The sequence below is a fragment of the Epinephelus moara genome, chromosome 23 (genome assembly GCF_006386435.1).
Source record: "Epinephelus moara isolate mb chromosome 23, YSFRI_EMoa_1.0, whole genome shotgun sequence".
Lineage (NCBI taxonomy): Eukaryota > Metazoa > Chordata > Actinopteri > Perciformes > Serranidae > Epinephelus > Epinephelus moara.
The window spans coordinates 12,836,673-12,855,158 of record NC_065528.1 but is presented as its reverse complement, the minus strand read 5'-3'; the positions used below and the strand labels follow the sequence as shown (position 1 = coordinate 12,855,158).

General features: G+C 40.4%; 1 protein-coding gene across 3 annotated transcripts in view; it reads left to right on the top strand.

Moving 5' to 3' along the window:
- Nucleotides 1-17,773, top strand: part of tafa5a (TAFA chemokine like family member 5a) — a 212,822-nt gene extending 195,049 nt beyond the window's left edge. For 2 of the 3 annotated variants that reach the window (XM_050036701.1, XM_050036703.1), the window contains exons 4-5: nt 9,270-9,486; nt 16,245-17,773. In XM_050036701.1, the coding sequence (XP_049892658.1) occupies nt 9,270-9,278 (9 nt within the window). In that variant the 3' untranslated portion in view covers nt 9,279-9,486; nt 16,245-17,773. The remainder of the gene's footprint in view (nt 1-9,269; nt 9,487-16,244) is intronic. The other variant, XM_050036702.1, reaches the window with a different exon arrangement.
- Nucleotides 17,774-18,486: the final 713 nt, after the last annotated feature.

Sequence of the window (18,486 nt, the reverse complement as noted above, 5' to 3'; positions counted from 1 at the left end):
ACTGTGGTGTGAGTCTCTCAGCGGCCTGACACCAACCTGAATATACCTGGTTGTGGAGACTGAGGTGACAGCTGTGACATGTTCCACCTACTATGTAATTTGTTATCTGGGCAGGCAGATAGCCCCCCACACACACTCATAGGCAACATATAGCTGGATCCATTTGTTATATTTGGCAGATATAACTGCTTGTATGTGTTGGGGTGGGTTGAGTATGTAAATGTGGCGGTCATTTGTAGGCTAATAGATGCATGTGCATTCTTACGTGTATGTTAACATGCTCTTACTGCTGTTCTCTACTGTTTATACATTCATAGTTTTGAATATGAGTCCCTGCTTTGCTGCAAACGGTGGCCCTGTACGCTTTGGCCTACATGCACATTTCATATCCTGCTTAGGACGTCAGTCAATGTACCTCTCACCAGCTTACGCTGACAATATGTGAGACGTGACAGGTATTTCTTGCTTGCTTCATTGGCTACTTTAAGCTTGGTGACAGCTCGTCAAATGGCTGGACAGCTATGTGCACTCATCTGTGCCTGTCCGCGCGCATGAGTGTGTGTGTGAGTGCGTGTTTAAGCAGCTTTCACTGTCAAGGATTCTAATATCTGGCAACAAGCAGACTCGGGGTCATTGTTTAAAATTCATCTGAAAGTATTCATTCATGTGATGGATGAACTGGCCTAATGCGACCGCTCCCTTTCATCTCTGGTGAGTCGAGGAAACGTCTGGAAGATTTTTACTTCATAACCATGCATGTAACCGAAAATTGCCTAAAATGCATTAAAGGTTAAGGCCGAATCTCCAAAGGGAAAAATTACATAAACCTCTTGTTATCTGCTGACCCAAGGGAGAATGACGGGCAAAACGAAAAACAAACAGTTTACTCCTCAGCCTCCCTCTGGTTAACTTTGAACAAATGGCCGCTTCCCTAAGGCTTTTCAAGGTTAAACCCAAACTGCAGCCCCAATATCGCCTTAGGATGACCGCTGGGCTGTGCACAGTCCACTGAGCATGTCCGACCTGTCCGTCAGGTGTTTGTGCGAAAACATCAATGCAGACAAACAGACATGTCCCTCGGGGCATTTGACTAAGCCAAGTCAATCTGACTCAGCCCCATAGCCCCATAAAGGGCTATTTTGGACAAATGTCAGGAGGCGGTTTGCGTGTATTGGTCAAATGTTTGAGAGTTTGTGTTTTCTCTGTCAAACAGAGGGAGATTGTTGTTCAGGATGGCACCGCTGACCTCTCCTCTACCTTTACCCTGCAACGTTGCTCGGTATGAGTGGCAAGGTGGATTAGATATATGCTGTGCGTTTTCCCTCAACCTCTCAGCGGCCACCATTTCATGTGCTTCTGTTTTAAAAATAACTTCCTCGCATACTTGTTTTCTCCCTGTTTGACTCCTCCATCTTTTTCACTTTCGCTCTCTATCTGTTTTTTCACATTTTCCTCCTCCCCGTCTCTCACTTTTACTTTCCTCCTCTCCTTCCCCCTCGCCGTGCATTTATCTTAGTCTGACCCTGCTTTGTAGAGTACACGTTGTACCTGCCAATAAAAAACACAATATGGATTTTTTCACTGGCTGACTCCAGAAGAAACATATGAAGATTGATATGTACATTGCTTATTGTTGACAGTGATGTTTTGAGCGAGGTTACTTTTATTAGCAGCGCGGCTGAAAAGGACACATATCAAACGGAGGTGCACTTGTGAAGCCGCAGCACTTAATTTATTTCAGCATCAAGAGTCTCGCCAATACAAGTTTCTCCTCTAAAGAATTGACCTAACAGAAAATGGAATCCCTCAGATGAACCATATCAAGCTCCGAGACTATAAATGAGCTCCTTGGGTTCACTTAACTGTATTAATGGAACAATAAAATGCACATGGACACTCAACTGCATGTCCATCAGTAACCACTTTATTTTCTTTTCTTGTTTTACCTGAGTACATAAAAGCGGATGTCTGCCAAAAAGCGTGCTTTATGGCAACCCATATGGGCATAAAGATGATTAATAATCACTAAGAGAAATACTGGCCTGAGAGATCTGTCTCAACGTAACTGATGTAACCAAATGTTCAAGTGTTCTGGCAACAGGACTTCACTAAAGCCCACCCTGACTAGGTCCCTTTTCTTTTTTAAAGATGAGGCAAAATATAAACATTAAAGCATAGATCTCATCCCTGTGTTGGCTGTCTAGCTATATTTTTCTATAGAAAGCCTTCTGATCATGCATTTTTATTAGTGGTATTGTGTCGTAATACTACTGCAAATTAGCTCTAAACTAGACACAGACAAAGCTTCTACTTGGATCATTTGCCTGTGACATGTAGCTTTAGAGCTTCAGTCTTATAGCCTGACATCATACTGTACTTGTGGGTAATTAAAAAGCCTTTACAAGGTTCATGTTTAAAATGAGTTAGCTGGTAAGACAAAAAGATAAAAGATGGTATTTTTAGACCAGTGCTTCTTAAAGTTTTTCAGTGATGTGACCCATTTGAATATATATATATTTTTTTTTAGCCAAGTACCCTCCTATATAAAGAGGAATGGTTGATTGTTGAGTCTTGTTCCCAGGTTGTCACATACCAACTCTTTGGGTTGGTGGTTCAGTCCGATTACAAACCCAAAGAGTTCGTATGTGACAACCTGGGAACAAGACTCAACAATCAACTGTCTTTCTCCAGAGTTACATACAGCACCTTTCAACAACAACCTTGTAACTGAAATGCTACGTATCAAATGTTTAGAATTCATCATTTCATTCATGGCAAACAATTTTTTTGTCATCATGCAGTACCACCAAGACGGCATTCTTTGCATTGAACTGTTTTTTTGATAACTTGTGCTTACAATTTGGTGATAATAAGTATTTTCGGAATTATGTAGGACTGATATGGATTTGAAAACATTGTTTTCGACCAGTGGTTCTCAATCAGTGGTCCAGGGACCCTCCATGGTCCCCCCCAAAAATTCTGGAATAGTTTATTTTCATTACATCAAAATCGAAATATTTTTAAAAAGTGAGCCCAGTGTAAGTGAGAGTCATAAGACTGAATATTCTGATCGCAGGTTTCACTTCCTCCATGTTCATCTCTTTAACTGTAGTTGACAACTGTAGAATTCTGTTGTCTCATTGACAAACGTTGCATACGAGGCCTGAAAGTAGTGTATACCACTTACCATGCAAAAGTTGTGATCTATGAAAGCAGACTTGATGGAAGAGACTTTGACCCATGATTACGAACATTTGCGAGGCGGGGAATTGGCGATGGAGATGGTGAGGTGGAAGCCTGATTGTAGAAATTGTCGAATATTTTTTGGCGCACGCCAATTTTGGCTTTTGTCTGTATGTACATTGATAATATGGATCCTACACACTGTTTTATAAATGAGAACTCCTTCATATCTATACACCCTCCCAAACTCTCAGATCCTCTTCTGCAGTCCAGCTCACATCACCATCTGCCCGCCTGACCACCATGGGTTCTAGAGCCAATCCCGCCTGAAAATATTTGGTCTGATTTAACGGTGACACACATATTGAGACTTACACTTTTGCATATTTATAACTATGATTTTTGTCTAATTATTTTATTAACCTTTATTGTGTATTACGGAAGATTTTATGGACACATTGCTGCTTGTTTTTGAACTGCATCTTGTAAGGTGTCCTTGAGTGCTTTGAAAGGCGCCTAGAAATAAAATCCATTATTTTTATTATTGTTAGTTTTATGTGTATGTTTAACAACAAAAAATGTGTAAGATTAAAGTCCCCGAAGGAAAATCTCAATCAAATGGGCATCCATTTAGGGGTCCTTGGCATGAAAGAAGGTTGGGAACCACTGTTTTAGACAACTCATAGTTTTAATGTTTTAATTAGCTTACACTAAAACTAAAACTTATGAAATCAGCTGACAAAATTATGATCATTGGCCAGAAATGAGAAGCCTGCTGCTGTTTACTTCTGTGTGAAACTGAATACATACCGTTTCTAAAAACACACCAAATTTCCAGTGGCAAAAGTGCATATATGCCACCCTAGAACTGAACGCAAGCAAAACAAACTTAGAGGGGCAGGTAGGGCAGTTGTCGTTTGGACTGAATGTATAATCTATCATAAATTGGAAGTTAAAAAGACTTGAAAACTGATTTGTATGACATCGACTTTCAGTTTTCTCTGGTGCCAAAGCTGCAAAATAATTTGAAGTGCAAACAACTTGAGATAAAAAGTAAGATACTGTGCTGGTTTACGATCTCTGGTGCAACACTTGCATGTTGGATGAACTAATTCATGTCAGTGTTGAAAGAGTCGCAGCATCTCGATGACACAATATGCCATGATCCCTAGAAAACTCAACACTTTTACACAGCAACTAGGGGTTAATTCCCCACACCCATTACACTTTCCTCCCTCCATGACACTAAATGATTTGAATTTACATTTTATCACACAGTTACGACAGTCAAATGCTGCCTTTGCTGCCTTGCCAAAGCACTCTCTTTTGGCAAAGCGATATGTAGTCTCAGCAGTCATCTCCTATACCTCCGTCTCTCAGTGAAAGGCTTACTGCCGTCTCCCTCCAGAGAGGAGGATGCTCTGCATTGTGCCCTCCACCATTTTAGACTGGCAGATGAAACGGTGCAAGGAGCTATCTCTCTCTGCATGTGCCGACGCGGGGAGCTCGGCGAGAAAGAGGCAGAGTGAGTGCGCCATTAGAGGAGAAAACGAAATCACCTCGGGTTATCTTGGCGGCTTTTGTGACAGCCCGATAAGACGAACTATTTTAAAAAAAAAAGGAGGCAGAGAAAGCAGTGTGAGGGAAGAAAAGAGCAGTGTGAGTGAAAGACAGACAAAGAGATTTGGGCCAGTCAGATGTACAGCATCGTAAAACATCATTTAAGTCAGCCGGTGCGCATCAAACAGTGGCTCCTGTTGTTGAGCCTTTCAGTGCTGGTTAACTCCTTTCAAAAGAAGTTTTTTTTCTCTCACTAAGTTATAATTGCACAGACTCCAACTGCAGGAAAGAACTGTCAAGATATTTTTTTCCTGCTGATGCCATGCTGTTGGCATGGCGTCTAATACACATGCTGTAGCCAAGGTTTTCAAATTATCTATACAGCAAAAAGAGCATTTGTTATCCTGAAATTCAGTCAAAAAACATTGTGGGGGACACATGAAAGTGAGGGGTTTAGGGTCCTCCCTCAGGAAATTTTATGCATCAATTTGTGGAGGAAATGTCTTTTATGTCATCAGAATAAAAGTCTGGCTACTTTAATGTTTTATTGGTCGGGACAAATGCACATTACCTAAATATTGAGAGGTACATGTCCCCTGCAGCCTAGGGCCGGGCAATATTACCACTATGTACGATATATCTATATATTTTCGAGGAAGAAATAAATTTAGGCAACACCGTTGTTAATTAGGCCCAATCCCAATACCCCACCTTGTCCACTACCCCTTAGCCCTTGCCCACTACCCCTTGGCCCTCGAAATGAAGCAACGAGGGGTAGGGGTTGAAATCTTTCCCTAGGAATTTGGACACCACTCACTACGTCACCGTGTCGGTTACGTTCACGCATATGTAAATATTTTAAACAGGAAGTCGTGAGCAATCTACATTTCCAACCGAAAATTTTGCAGAACAGGACAGATGACAGACGCAAGATAGTGCGAGCTAGCTAGCTAACAAGCAACCTGACGACGGTAACGTTAGCTAGCTGGCTAGCTTTCTGTCAACTCCAATCCAGACATCGTGAATAGCAATAAAAACTTTTTTCCCCGTCTCTTGCTCGGTGGTAGCCATGGCGACGTCTACCCCTCGCTGGCAAGTCAGTATCTGAAATCCCTCGCCCCGAAGGGCTAGTTTCATACCCACTAACCCTCGTTATGCCCCCTACACCCAAAAAGGAATTGGGACACCCCTAACCCTCACGGGAATGCGCAAATCTAGGGGTAGGGCCAAGGAGTACGGCTAAGGGGGGGTATTGGGACGGGCCCTAAGTCTACAGTGCAACATTGGTCTATATGTTACACATGCTACGCTCAATCAGTCTGTGAGATAAATAAAATGACCGCAGTAGCACACATACTACTTGATACTTTTATACTCATGTTATAGTTATAGTTTTGTGTCCTGTGCTGCAAACCTTTAAACCTCTGTAGCTCCAGTGCTATGTGCAAAAAGTTAAAGCATAGCCATGCTATCTATTTTAAATCATTTTAATAAACATGTTGTGCAGCTGTATATTTCTTTTAAACAGGGGAAACAATCCCTGTCTTTGCATTTTATTTTGATCACAGTCTGTTTTTTTTTTTTTTATAAAAGTGCTGCTAACATCTCGAAGGTGGCTTTGACTTGCAACTGAAAACATGTAGTCCATTTTGTAAAAAATACCGAGATACATATCGTGTATCGCAAGACAGCCTGTAAATATCGAAATATGAATTTTTGTCCATATCCCCCAGCCCTACTGCTCTAAGTCTATTGTTGAATGCATCTACTAGTCTTGTTGAGAGCTGTACTTTTCACATGTAGCGTTACAGTGCACCATCATTTTCAGACATTGTAGGAAACAGTGACTCAAAATGAAGAAAAAGGAACTATTGAAACAACTAAAGAGCCTTAAATGTATAACTAGGTCTTCATCATACGTTCCATTAGGTCGGTCCTGATTGGGCTACTTAGGCTGTGAACAGAGCGCTATGAACAGAATGTGCACCTCCTGAGAGAAAGACTGTGATTACTGTAATTAAGACTTTGTAGGAGAAGAGTAAGGATAAGGACAAATGTATGAGCATAAGTCCAATGTTTGATACTGCGAGCTTGTGTATATGCATATTTTATACCCTCTGGAGGTGCTTTGTGATCATATGATCTGTATGTACGTTGTATGCATAGAAATAAAGGCTCTTTTTATCCCCACACAAACAGCCGTTTTCTACAAAGGGCGCAGTATACACATGACAATCCCCGGGCCAGTCTGAGTCTCCCTGTAAGCTCCCACAGTATTTACGCATTTATACATCTGCAGATGACAGCGTGTGTTCGGCAGAGTATGAAAAAGCTCTTTCGATTGGGGTTTGTAAGCAAGTGCTGAGGGCCTCCCACCCCTCCTCCCATCACTTCCTCTCGGTTTCTTCCTCTCCGTCTCTCTGTGGATCCGGTTCAGTATGGGCCTGATGGGATCCCCCAAAGCCTCACCATCACCATGCCCCTACCCCCCCTGTGGTTGTGGGTCGGTACCGGCCTTGGTAATTGATCCCTCTGGGCCCTCTAGACACATCCAGCAGTGGGTTGAACAGAATCACCACTAAGAAGACAGCTGCTTGGCCACCCCAGACAGGCCAAGAGAAAAGGGGGGAAGAAAAAGAGACCCTGTTGCTGCTAACCATTAACTGTGTCTGCCAGCTAGAGGGAGCAAAGTCAGCACATTGTCTCGGCTTGGAAAATATCAAATCCTCCATTTTGGAAGAGATATTGGGACGGTTAGCAAGAGAGAGGGACAGACGAAAATGAGAGTCTGCCTTTTAGGTTGTAATTAACAGCCTGGAGTTTGTGGGATTGATCAGTGAGCAGTGTTGTTTAAAGCTAAAGCATCTGCTACAGCACCCTATCTGTATTACGCTGCCCAGTTTCAGAATTCCTGCTATTTCCATTTGGCTAAAATAGGTAATTGATTTCATAATAACGCCAGGAGTGATGGCCGGCTTGTGCTCAAACTGCAAGTTAGAGGAACTGCAGGTTTCTTTTAACAAGCAGGCAACAACAAATGCACAAGTACAAGGACACAAGAGTAAATACAGAATACTGTTTTTAGCTTTGTAACAATGCATTTTTCCAGATATTATATATATTTGGTGTTTTTTGTCTGATGTCAAGCCATAGAGTTAAATTGAATTCTTTATATGAGGAAAAATTAGAAATATGATATTTTTTCGCTTAACACTGGACAGTGATGCTAATTAAAAACATAATAAGAGTCTGCAGCCATGTGAGCAGCTTTGTAAGGCTATACCAGGCCCACAGGAACACAGCTCAGCCTTGCTTCCAATATTTCCCCGTGGCCACCTGGGTATTGTAGCAAAAAAAAAAAAAAATCCCTGCAGCCCAAAAAGCATTTTCCTCATGGACCGCTATTATAAAAGAGACATCTCTCTAACTGTTGACAGAACACCTTGAACTGCAAACAAGTTCATTCAGTTACGACTTTTCTATTCTGATTTTTTGATCCACTGAGGTTTTATATTTCTGAAACTATCCACAAGCCAAGAAAATGGATTTAAAAATCTGTGTTGTCATCATAGTGTGAAGCTTATGGGCCAAGCAAGGAGTCAAGGGCAGGACCAACAGGCACCATTTTGGGTCCTGTTGATAGCCACTAATACACTCATGGGCTTTACTTTTGCACAGCAGTGCCATGAGCTGGGTGTGGCTCAGTAAGCAAGCACATCTGCAGTGCTAACATGCTTGGAAAGTATGATGTTTACCATGCTGATTATCCTAGTTTTGCATGTTAGCATGTAAAAAATGTGCCAATTAGCATTTAACACAAAGCGAGCGGGGGCTGATCAGAGTGTCATTTTGTAGGTGAATGTTGACATTATTAGACAATATTAAAACATTTACTTTATGATGGCACTAGAGGAACAGTCAAGGGATAACTAAAATTAGGAGGGTTCATCACGTGGAAACCATGAATGTCTGTACAAGATTTTGTGCCAATCCATCCAGTAGTTGTTGAGATATTTTAGTCTGGACCAAAGGGATGGACCGTTAGAGATGAAGGGGGAAGATAATGCTAAAATAAGGCATGCTTACAAGATTATGATGCAAAATAAATAGATAAAGGAGTATAGAAAATGACACGACTTCAGAGCACACAGAATTAGTTAATGATTTATCTATTTGCCATTTTATTTCACTTTATTGCTTAACAAATCTGATCATTAAAAAAATCACAGGAAAAACACAAGACATCTTTGTGTTTTTCTTCAGTGTGGGCTCACACAGAATCAGACCCTGCTTTACTCCCACACTTCTATATTTAATATCCACAGAACAACTCATTCAGTTTGTAAAAAGCCAAGCAGACACATTATCAAGACACCTTAGTGAGACAAATTGATAATGGTGGTGATGGTGCTGTGTCTGTGTCTAAATCTGGAAAAAAAAAAAGAAAAACATTAAAAATAAAACACTGCATCCTCATAATGAGCTTGATAACCATACCGCCTTCCCCTCTCCCTCTCTTCCCCCAGGCTCTATGACGCGACAAGAGTCCCCCTCGACACTCTTGCACTATGGAGAGCATTGATGACCCCTTGACAGACAGCCAAAAACCATCTGCCAACACCACCCTACAACCACCACCACCACCACCAACATCACAACAACTCCACCCAAACCCTGGTCCCGCAAAGGCAGGAAGCAACATAAGCAGCTACAGAGCACCAAGGGCCTCATGGAGGCAGCAAGGTACAACAGAAAGCCCCTTAAATCCTTAAGGATTCAGTCCTTGTGACTGAAGCTCTTAAAGTGAAGCCAGTTGTTTATCTTAAAGATGCAATTCACTGCAAAAGTGGTGAACTGCAGTGCTATTTATCAGTCTAGATTGTTTTGATGTGAGTTGCCAAGTGTTGGAGATATCAGCCGTATCTGGCTTCTCTCTCATATAATGGAACTAGATGGCACTCGACTTGTGGTGCTCAAAGTGCCAAATGAATACATTTACAATACAATGTCTCTTTCCAAAAATCATGACCCAGTTACTCAAGATAATCCAAAAACCTTTTTGCAAGCAGTTTCATGTAAGAACCTTAAGTGCTATATTGTAGGCAACTGGACTTGCATCTCTCCTCATTTCAAGTAGGACTATAAGAACTATTTTCTTTCTACCAAACTAAATCTGCCAGCTGCATCAATGCATGTACTGCTAGCTTACCTAACACAGCTGAGCCAGCTAATGTTCAGGACTGTCATCAGCATGAGCCTCTCATCAATTAGTGGATGCACGCTTCCTTCAGTGTGGTGATAGGGTTGCCGAGTGTAGTTTGGTAGAAAGTTCGTACACACAGCTGCTCACAACAAAGTCTGTGGATTATTTTGAGAAACCAAGTCATGATTTCTGGAAAGAGACATTGCTGTTGAGTTTTTCAAATGTATTTTTTTTTTGCACTTTGAGCACCACAAGCCGAGTGCCATCTAGTTCCATTATGTTCAAGAGAAGGCAGACATCTCTACAGCCAATGTCTGTAATACTTTGCAACTCACGCCAAACAATCTAGATTGAGAAATAGCTCTATAGGTAACAGGAAAAATATGTATTTTAAAAAAAAAAAAAAAAAAAGTAGTAAAAGTGACCATATATCCTGATGGTCATCTCATCACTTTCACTGCACATAAACAATTTGTCCAAAATCGATTTTTCCTTACGTGTGGGGGTTGATAAAGTGGGTAATTGAGTTTCGTCCCTCTGGTAGTTTTTTTTTTTTTTTTTCAGAATCCGATGAAAATCATTATAACCAATATTATAGTTTTATTAGAGCAGAAGCCTCCAGCTATAGCAGAACATGCAAACAACAGGAAGTGCGGACACACGCAAGCACACACATAAATCCAGATACAATTTAAACAACCGTCTGCTTGTTTGATGCTTTTATTTGGCTTACTCATTTTTCCATAAACTCACTGGTTCCCCAGTGTGTGTTTAACCACAGAAAAATCCATGTGTGCAGCAATACCAGTAAAACCCATCGGTTTATTTTGCGGCTTGTTTTTGCTCTGCTTTATTGGCATGCCTTGTATATTGTCTTTAAAGTATTGTGTCACATGGCGTCTGTGCGCTGGAATAAAACAAGGCGCCAGACAGATATTAATGCATGTGATTGGGAAACAGAGAGTGGCCATGTAGTAAATTTAGCTCACAGTGCAATAAAAGGGATGAGGCCAAAGTCATAAAAATGCCTGGCCTCATAGAGTTTCTAAAAACCAGGCTCTTCTGTCGGTCAGTGTTGTCAGCATTTATGGCTCATGTTATGATTCGCTTTCGAGAAAAGAAAAAAAAAAAATCTGATCCGGCTGCTTTTCAGGCCAGACAGCAAATCTTCAGTAGATTTGAAACTATAAATAGACCCAGGATGGATGCATGCAGTGAACTCAGATCCTCTCACAGTGCATCCTATAGAAGATTATTGTCTATTTACTAAAGGAGAAGGCTATCTAAGATTGGATTTCAACATTTGATCCCATAATGTGCTCTAGAAAGGGAAACAATACCATATCTCCTGCAATCATCCAATCTAAAGCAGTTGCATGCAGTAAAGTAGCTTACATTGCATAAACAGATATAATCTAAACATGACAGTGTATTTCAGGGACATGGAGGAACATTCAAGCTGTTTGTATGTAAAACAAATCAATGACATTTAGCTATCCCCTTCTAGTCAGAGTGGGATGTTAAATCTGTTCTAATATTCCCTCTTGAGCATTATAGTTCTGATCATATTGTAGAATGCAGATAGTGAACTGTGTTTGCTTTGATGTTCTGAAGAAATGCAGTATGAAAGGGTTGATAATGACATAACACCCCAGATAGCTTTGAACTCACTCTTAATGTGGAATGGGACTGAGCGTCTGGAGGCCCGTGCATACATGTTCGTGTATTTTGATCCCGGCATCTGCTTCAGGCATTATCCGACTTCACAGCATGTAATGAGCGATTTCCCATCCCTTATTAACCTGTGGCTCATTCCTAACCTACAAGTTATCTAATGAATATTCATCCAGCGGGCCATTGTGCTGCTTGCGCGCTCCAATCCAGAAGGAAGTGTGCTCGCTTGCGTGAGGCTTAACATTACACAGCAAGGGCAGGAACAAGTGTTAGAAACAAGTAGCTGATGCGGAAGCAGGCACTTCAGAATGACCAATGAGCAGACAAGTTTTTATTCTATTCTAGGTTCTGGCACAACCTAGCCCTCGTCAGTGTGTGGCCAAGCTGAGGTATCCTATGTAACCAGGGTAATTTTTCCCAGGGTCCAGTGTCCTGTGTTCCGAAGGTCAAATATTTCCAGGGTCCCATGTTTACAGGATCCTGTGTTCCTAAGGTCCAATGTCCTCAGGGTCCTATGTAACTACAGTCCAATGTTTCCAGTGTCCTATATTCCAATGTCCCAAGGGTCCATTGTTCCAAGGGTCCCAGGGTCCCAGGGTCCCATGTAACCAGGGTCCAATGTTCCTTTGTTCCCAGGGTTCAATGCTCCTGTTATACACTAACATTTTAAGAGACTGGTCAAGGCTAGCTTTGCGGTTAAGATTGCAAAAGATCAAAAAGACATTCCAGATATAGTTCAGGTGCTAAAAATCAATTTAGCCACTTTGGAATTAGCAATGTCTAAAGTGAAGAAAACTGTCTTGCTCACAAATTTGAGGATGAAGGTTTCACGGAGAATAACATCAGTAGGCTCCGAGCTGTATGTGGGTTATTTTAATATATGGACACATGGAAACATACACTGAACATTTGACCTCGAGAGAAACATTGCTGAGAACAAAAAACCCTTGAAAGCTCTCTTTAATGCGTCATATCAAGAGGATATTGAGCTGAGGGACATAGGACCCTGGGAGCATAGAACCCTCGGAACATGACTACGCTCACACGCAGCTTGCAGCCAGTGTACATAGTCATCCATCCAATCAATCATACATCAATTAATCAACACACTCCTGAGATTCTGCATTATTCACATCCATCAGCATCCCAATAAAGAGTTAGGAGAGACAAACAGATCAATTTCCCCTCATGCGTGCCCATTCACACGTTCGCTGTGGGTCCCAGCGCTGTGACATTTTGAAGGGAGTCAGCGAGAGTTCACGCAGAGAGGAAATGTCAAGCCGGGGCCATGTGTTTGGGTGCATTTGCTTTAACTCCCAGCTGGAGAGCAGCTCCATATGTATTGTGTATAATTACCTTTAGCTGCGACAGATGTGCCAGCATGCACCTTCACGCGCACGCAAACTGCACATAAAGCCAGCAAGAACGCATTCTCATTCATACATCAAAGCATTTGCAGCTTTGCCCGGAGACAGGAAGCTCTGAATTACGCCCCTGAAATCAAATGTTTAATGTTTTACTTGTCCTCGATTGAATGCTGCTGGGCGCATATCAATATGTATTGAGTGGATTGCCTGCTAGCTCCATAACAAGAGAAGTCTGCACAAATTGGACATTACCACAGATGGATTCTGTCCTCTTCTGTTACTATGACACCTGACAGCAGTTATCAGTCTCACTCGAAAAAGCCAAATTTTGTCTCTGGTCTTGTTTGAATAGCCAGACCCCACTGTACTCACAGTTTGTCCATGTGTTCTATAGCCAGACAGGCTCTGCATCACATTCCCCTTGTCTCTGCATTCCCCTGGCGCAAGAATGTAAAATATTTCTCGCTCTTATAAGATATAAAATAGAGTAATATGGTCGTTTCCTGATAAACCTGAGGTAATAATCACCTAGGGTCTGTGAATTTTATTCATAGGGCAAATTCATCTCATATTCATCTGACATTCTTTCCTCTTTTTAATAGAAGGCTTGCATTTCCCTGAGATGAGATTTGTGTGTGAGATTTATGAGGAACCATTTGCCACAGTGTGGTTGTGAGAAAAAGGGAGAGGAACATAGAGAGAATATAAGAAAATCACCATGGTAGACACCGACTTCCATAAAAACAAGACCGCCTTGGCATCTATTTAAATTCATTTGCATCAAGTTCCTTTTAAGATTTCTACAACAACGTTTCTATGCAGTGATTGTGTCCTGCTTCCATTTTATCTGTTGCTCCTTGACCATTCAGCGTCACTGTAATCTCAGTGTGCCCACTAGGAGGTGTTAAGATAGGAAGGTGTGTTACACTGGGATTAAACACCTGTTTGGGCAGCGGTCACAGCCGAGCACTTAGCACAGTCATGCCCCTGCTTTAAGCTGTTATACCTCTGGGTCATTTCATGCCCAGCACCAACAAAGCCATGACATTATCTCTATTAAGCCCCGAGCTCATTGAGATGTTTATTATTCCCACAGCATCAGACACTGTCATCTGTGATACATGCTAGTACTCCATCCCAACACCTGCCCCTTTCATGGCAATTAGCACCCTGTAAAATCATCAAGAGTTCATTATTATGAATTAAACTTCAGCAGTCTTGGAAGGCATCGGCGCTTCTATCATGTTGGCTGTGTGACTGGCGGGAGCCAGATGGTGAGGAGGCTTCCAGATTTGTCTTTCTGTTGGTAGATTTATTGTTTCTCAGTCTCCGCACTGCAAGACTCGCTTTGTTGTTGGGTTACACCCGCTGAAGAATTCTAAATATTTGACTGGCAAAACACTTGATTTGACAGAGAGGAAGCTGTCGAGTTTTTATTTATACAATTCTACCAGAGTGTTGTAATTAACACCTTCATTGTGTATGGAGCAATGGGTATACAAAAGGCGTATAGCGACTCAGAGTGTGAAATGGTTCTCTCCTCAATTTATTAGTTTTTTTCCAAAGAATAAACATTTTGTTTTATGATGCTTATTTGCTTTCTTACCAAGAAGTAGATGAAAAGATTGATACTATTATAATATTATAATATGTGTCTGCATGGAGCTACAGCCAGCAGCCTGTTAGCTTAGCATAAAGACAGTTAAGGGCTGCATGCTAAAGAAGATACAACCTGTGAGCTTTAGGTATTGGTGGGCAGATTTTGTTACCTTCAGTTGGCTGTTTACCTGTGTCAAGTTTTTACACTGGCCAAAGCTGACTATACTAACTTTTGACTTTGTTAGGACATTTTGATGGCAAACTATACCTTGACTCTCAAATAACATTTTAATATTGTACTTTACAATACTTTAATGGCACACGTCTTTATGACGTTTCAATAAATCTTTTTATGGCATTGTTTAAATATAGATTTTCATGGCAGACAAGATGATATTTTATATACATTATATTGTATATTATGACATTTTATATACATTTAATAGCATTACTATACTATGGGATTTTTAAATACATTTTTATGGCATAATTTACAATGACATTTTAATATACTTTATGCTATACTGTACTTTGGCATTATACATATATATATATATATATATATATATATATATACACACTATACTATATTTTTAATGTACATTTTTTTAGTTTACTATACTATGCCATTTTATATACTAACTATATATATATATATATACATATATATATATTTGATTTGATAGCATACTATAAAATAACATTTTGTAAATACATTTTATGATATACTATACAATGACTTTTTACATACTATATTTTTATTTATTTAACCTTTATTTTAACAGGGTAGGTCCATTGAGAGCAGGCTCTCTTTTTAAAGGATGCCCTGTAGCAAACAGAGCTCAAAACACAGAACTTACAAAAAAAAAAAAAAAAACAGCAATACAATACCGTAAATACACAGGTATAAAAAATTAAGACATAATAGTAAAAAAAAAATTCATATACATATTGCATATAGCAGCATAAAGCATAGTTTAATAACTGTTTTTGGGCACACTATACCAACTCTAACTTCACATTTAACATACAAACATAAGAGTGGCATCAATCTGTCATCTAACTTCTGACAAAAGAACAACTAAGTATTTCCTAAAATGTCAAATATTCTTGGACAGAATATCCATGCAAGGGAGCAGGAACATAAACTGCAAGATTAACCTCTATTGCAAAATCTTAAAGGAATTGTTCGACATTTTCGGAAATATGCTTATGCACTTTGTTGTCGAGTTCAATGGCACAATTGATACTATTCTCATGTCTGTATGCTTAATATAAGCATGCTACACTCAGCGAGTTAGCTTAATTTAGCATAAAGACTGGATTAACACTTTAGATTAAGACAGAGCAGGTGTTTTTATTCTGGAAATGCAAACGTCAATTCCAAATACTAAGGTAAATGTCAAATTTCTGAATTGGAAAGATCTACTGTGCTGCAGCAACTGTGGTAGCTCTAAGACTACAGGACATGATCTTAGTTTCATTTGTATTTCAAAAAGTGTTCAAAGGCAGCACAAAGAATTTTTGAATTACAAAAAAGCTCTTTGTTTGAATACACCACGGAAGTAATTTAACTTGTCACAGTACTCTCAGCTCCTGACAACGACTGTGCGCTAAAACAATCACCTGATATTTGCTCTCCTCTTGTTGATTCACAGGTCTCATAACACAGCCAGAGACGGAAAAACCGGGGAGTGACTATTTGAGGGAGCAAGCGCTCCCCTGGACACTGGACAAACTACTCGCTGTAAAACACTTTCCATTTCCTGTGACCAGCCCCTCCGGGTTTGTGACTGCTCCCTCCTGCTATCTGTCGTTGGGTCAAAATGTTGCATCCACCTCCTCTCCACTCTATCTGCCTGCTCTGTGAAATTAGCAGCGCCTGCTCGTACCATGGAGGATCGGACACCTTGAAATCCCACGAATGGTTTTTGCCTGACTGGAGGTACTGTGTTTGAAACTGCTAACTGGTTTGAATAAGGGATTTCCTCACATCTCTCTCCCAGCCTCTAGAGCAGGAGTTCCAGAGCAAAGAAAGGATCATTACAGACCGGACCCTGTTGCTTCTCGGACCACTTTGCGAGGCCGTAAAAACCGAACTGAGCGCTCTCTGCTGTGAATAGGCCTTCTGCTGGAGTAAACCTCCCATATTTTTATAGACCAAAGAGCAAAACAACAAATACGATCATTATGACAGAGTGGACCATGTGGCAAAGACACAGGGAGACTTTGTGAACTAACTGTTTGTGTCACCACCAACCTACGACTGCCCCCTCCCCACAGAGACTCGGTGCACAAGTGGACCGACGCAAACTGAACGGTGGCACATGTACCGTACACAATCAAAGGAGTACTTTTAAACTTTCCAGACATTTTTTTCTCAGACTAAGCCCACCACTGTATTTTGGAACTGGAGATATAGGTACTACATACGTATAACTGTGTATCAAAAAAGAAAAAGAAAAAAAATTCTGATTTGCATTTTTCAGTAGCTACGGTTTGGAAAGTTTGCAGGAAGCATCGGCGAGTTGGTCACGGATCAGGAGAGCGAATCATATCAAAGAGATGATGAATATCTACAGAGAGTATAAATGCTATTGAGTCTGACACGAAGGAGTAAAGAAATGTCATTAAATGTATTTTGAAAGGCCCTAAAAAGTTATATATTTAACAGTTTTATATGTTGTACCTTTGTAGAGAAGCTTATTGGACTTAAAATGTGGTCACAATGGCAGTTTAGTAGGATGTGAACAAATGCTGTTGTTCTCATTACTGCTGGCTCGTAGTCCCAGGTTTTCTGTTCACACCTCAGTAGCCGCTTTCTTTTCATGGTCATCTACAAGTCACTGTCTATCAGAACCATTAATGGAAAAAATAAGGAAAGTGACAATTTATTGAGGACTGATCTGCAGCCAACTGAACATTGTAAATCTATGGTAGTCAGTGGAAGCCATTGAAATCTGCTAATTTGCTATGATATTGTATTGTACACGGTGTGGAATACTGACTCATTTCCTCTCTATGGGTTTTGATCTCTTAATTTATTTTTGTGCTTGTGTTTGTTCTCGCACAAATCTGGCCTCTCTCTGCTGGCGACGAGTACAACATGGAGAGAGAAAGAGAAAGCCGAGGAAGCATCGCAAAAGTATTAGAGTCATTTACATACATTTTTTATCATGAAATATTTTAAGAATAAATTAAATACATGAAAAGAAGCGTCCCCTGCAAATTGAGATGGTCTTGGTGTTCAAGGTCATCAGAGGAAAAATCAAATGATCTCATTCTGGTTTTACTTTTAATGACTGTATGTGTTCTGTCACAAAGGAAAGTGACTGGAAGTGAAAGTTTCTTTTTCTTTCCCAGGTGATCAGGTGGGTGTATGACAAGATTATTTCTGGCTCGAAGTTCTTAGAAGAACAGAGGAAAATATACATGGGGCTCCTCAATCAGCACTTAATCAAGGTTATTCCTTAGCTGCACTAGTGAGTAAAGGTTAAAAAGCACTGATTTTATTTTGTTGTTGTTTTTAACCCTGAGCCTCTACCAAACTGCTGAGATGTCCATTTAAAGCTAATCATTTCTATTAAATCATTTCAAGTAGTATGACCTAAATAGTTACAGTATGATGATTTGTCTTTCCTCAATCATTTTCATAAAATAAAGCCAAATATACAGCGGTAAAAGGCTGTTTTTGCACCTTTAACATAAATGGACATCTCAACCAATTTTGCACATCTATAAAAAAAAAAATGGCAAAGTTATCTGGTTATCTTTTTTTTAGGGTTACTTATATCCATAATTCTGCTCTGTGAACCTTTTGGGGAAAAAAAAAACTACACCAAAACTGTATTATGACACCATCGTAATCAGGTCACATACCAAGACTGATTCATGTAATTC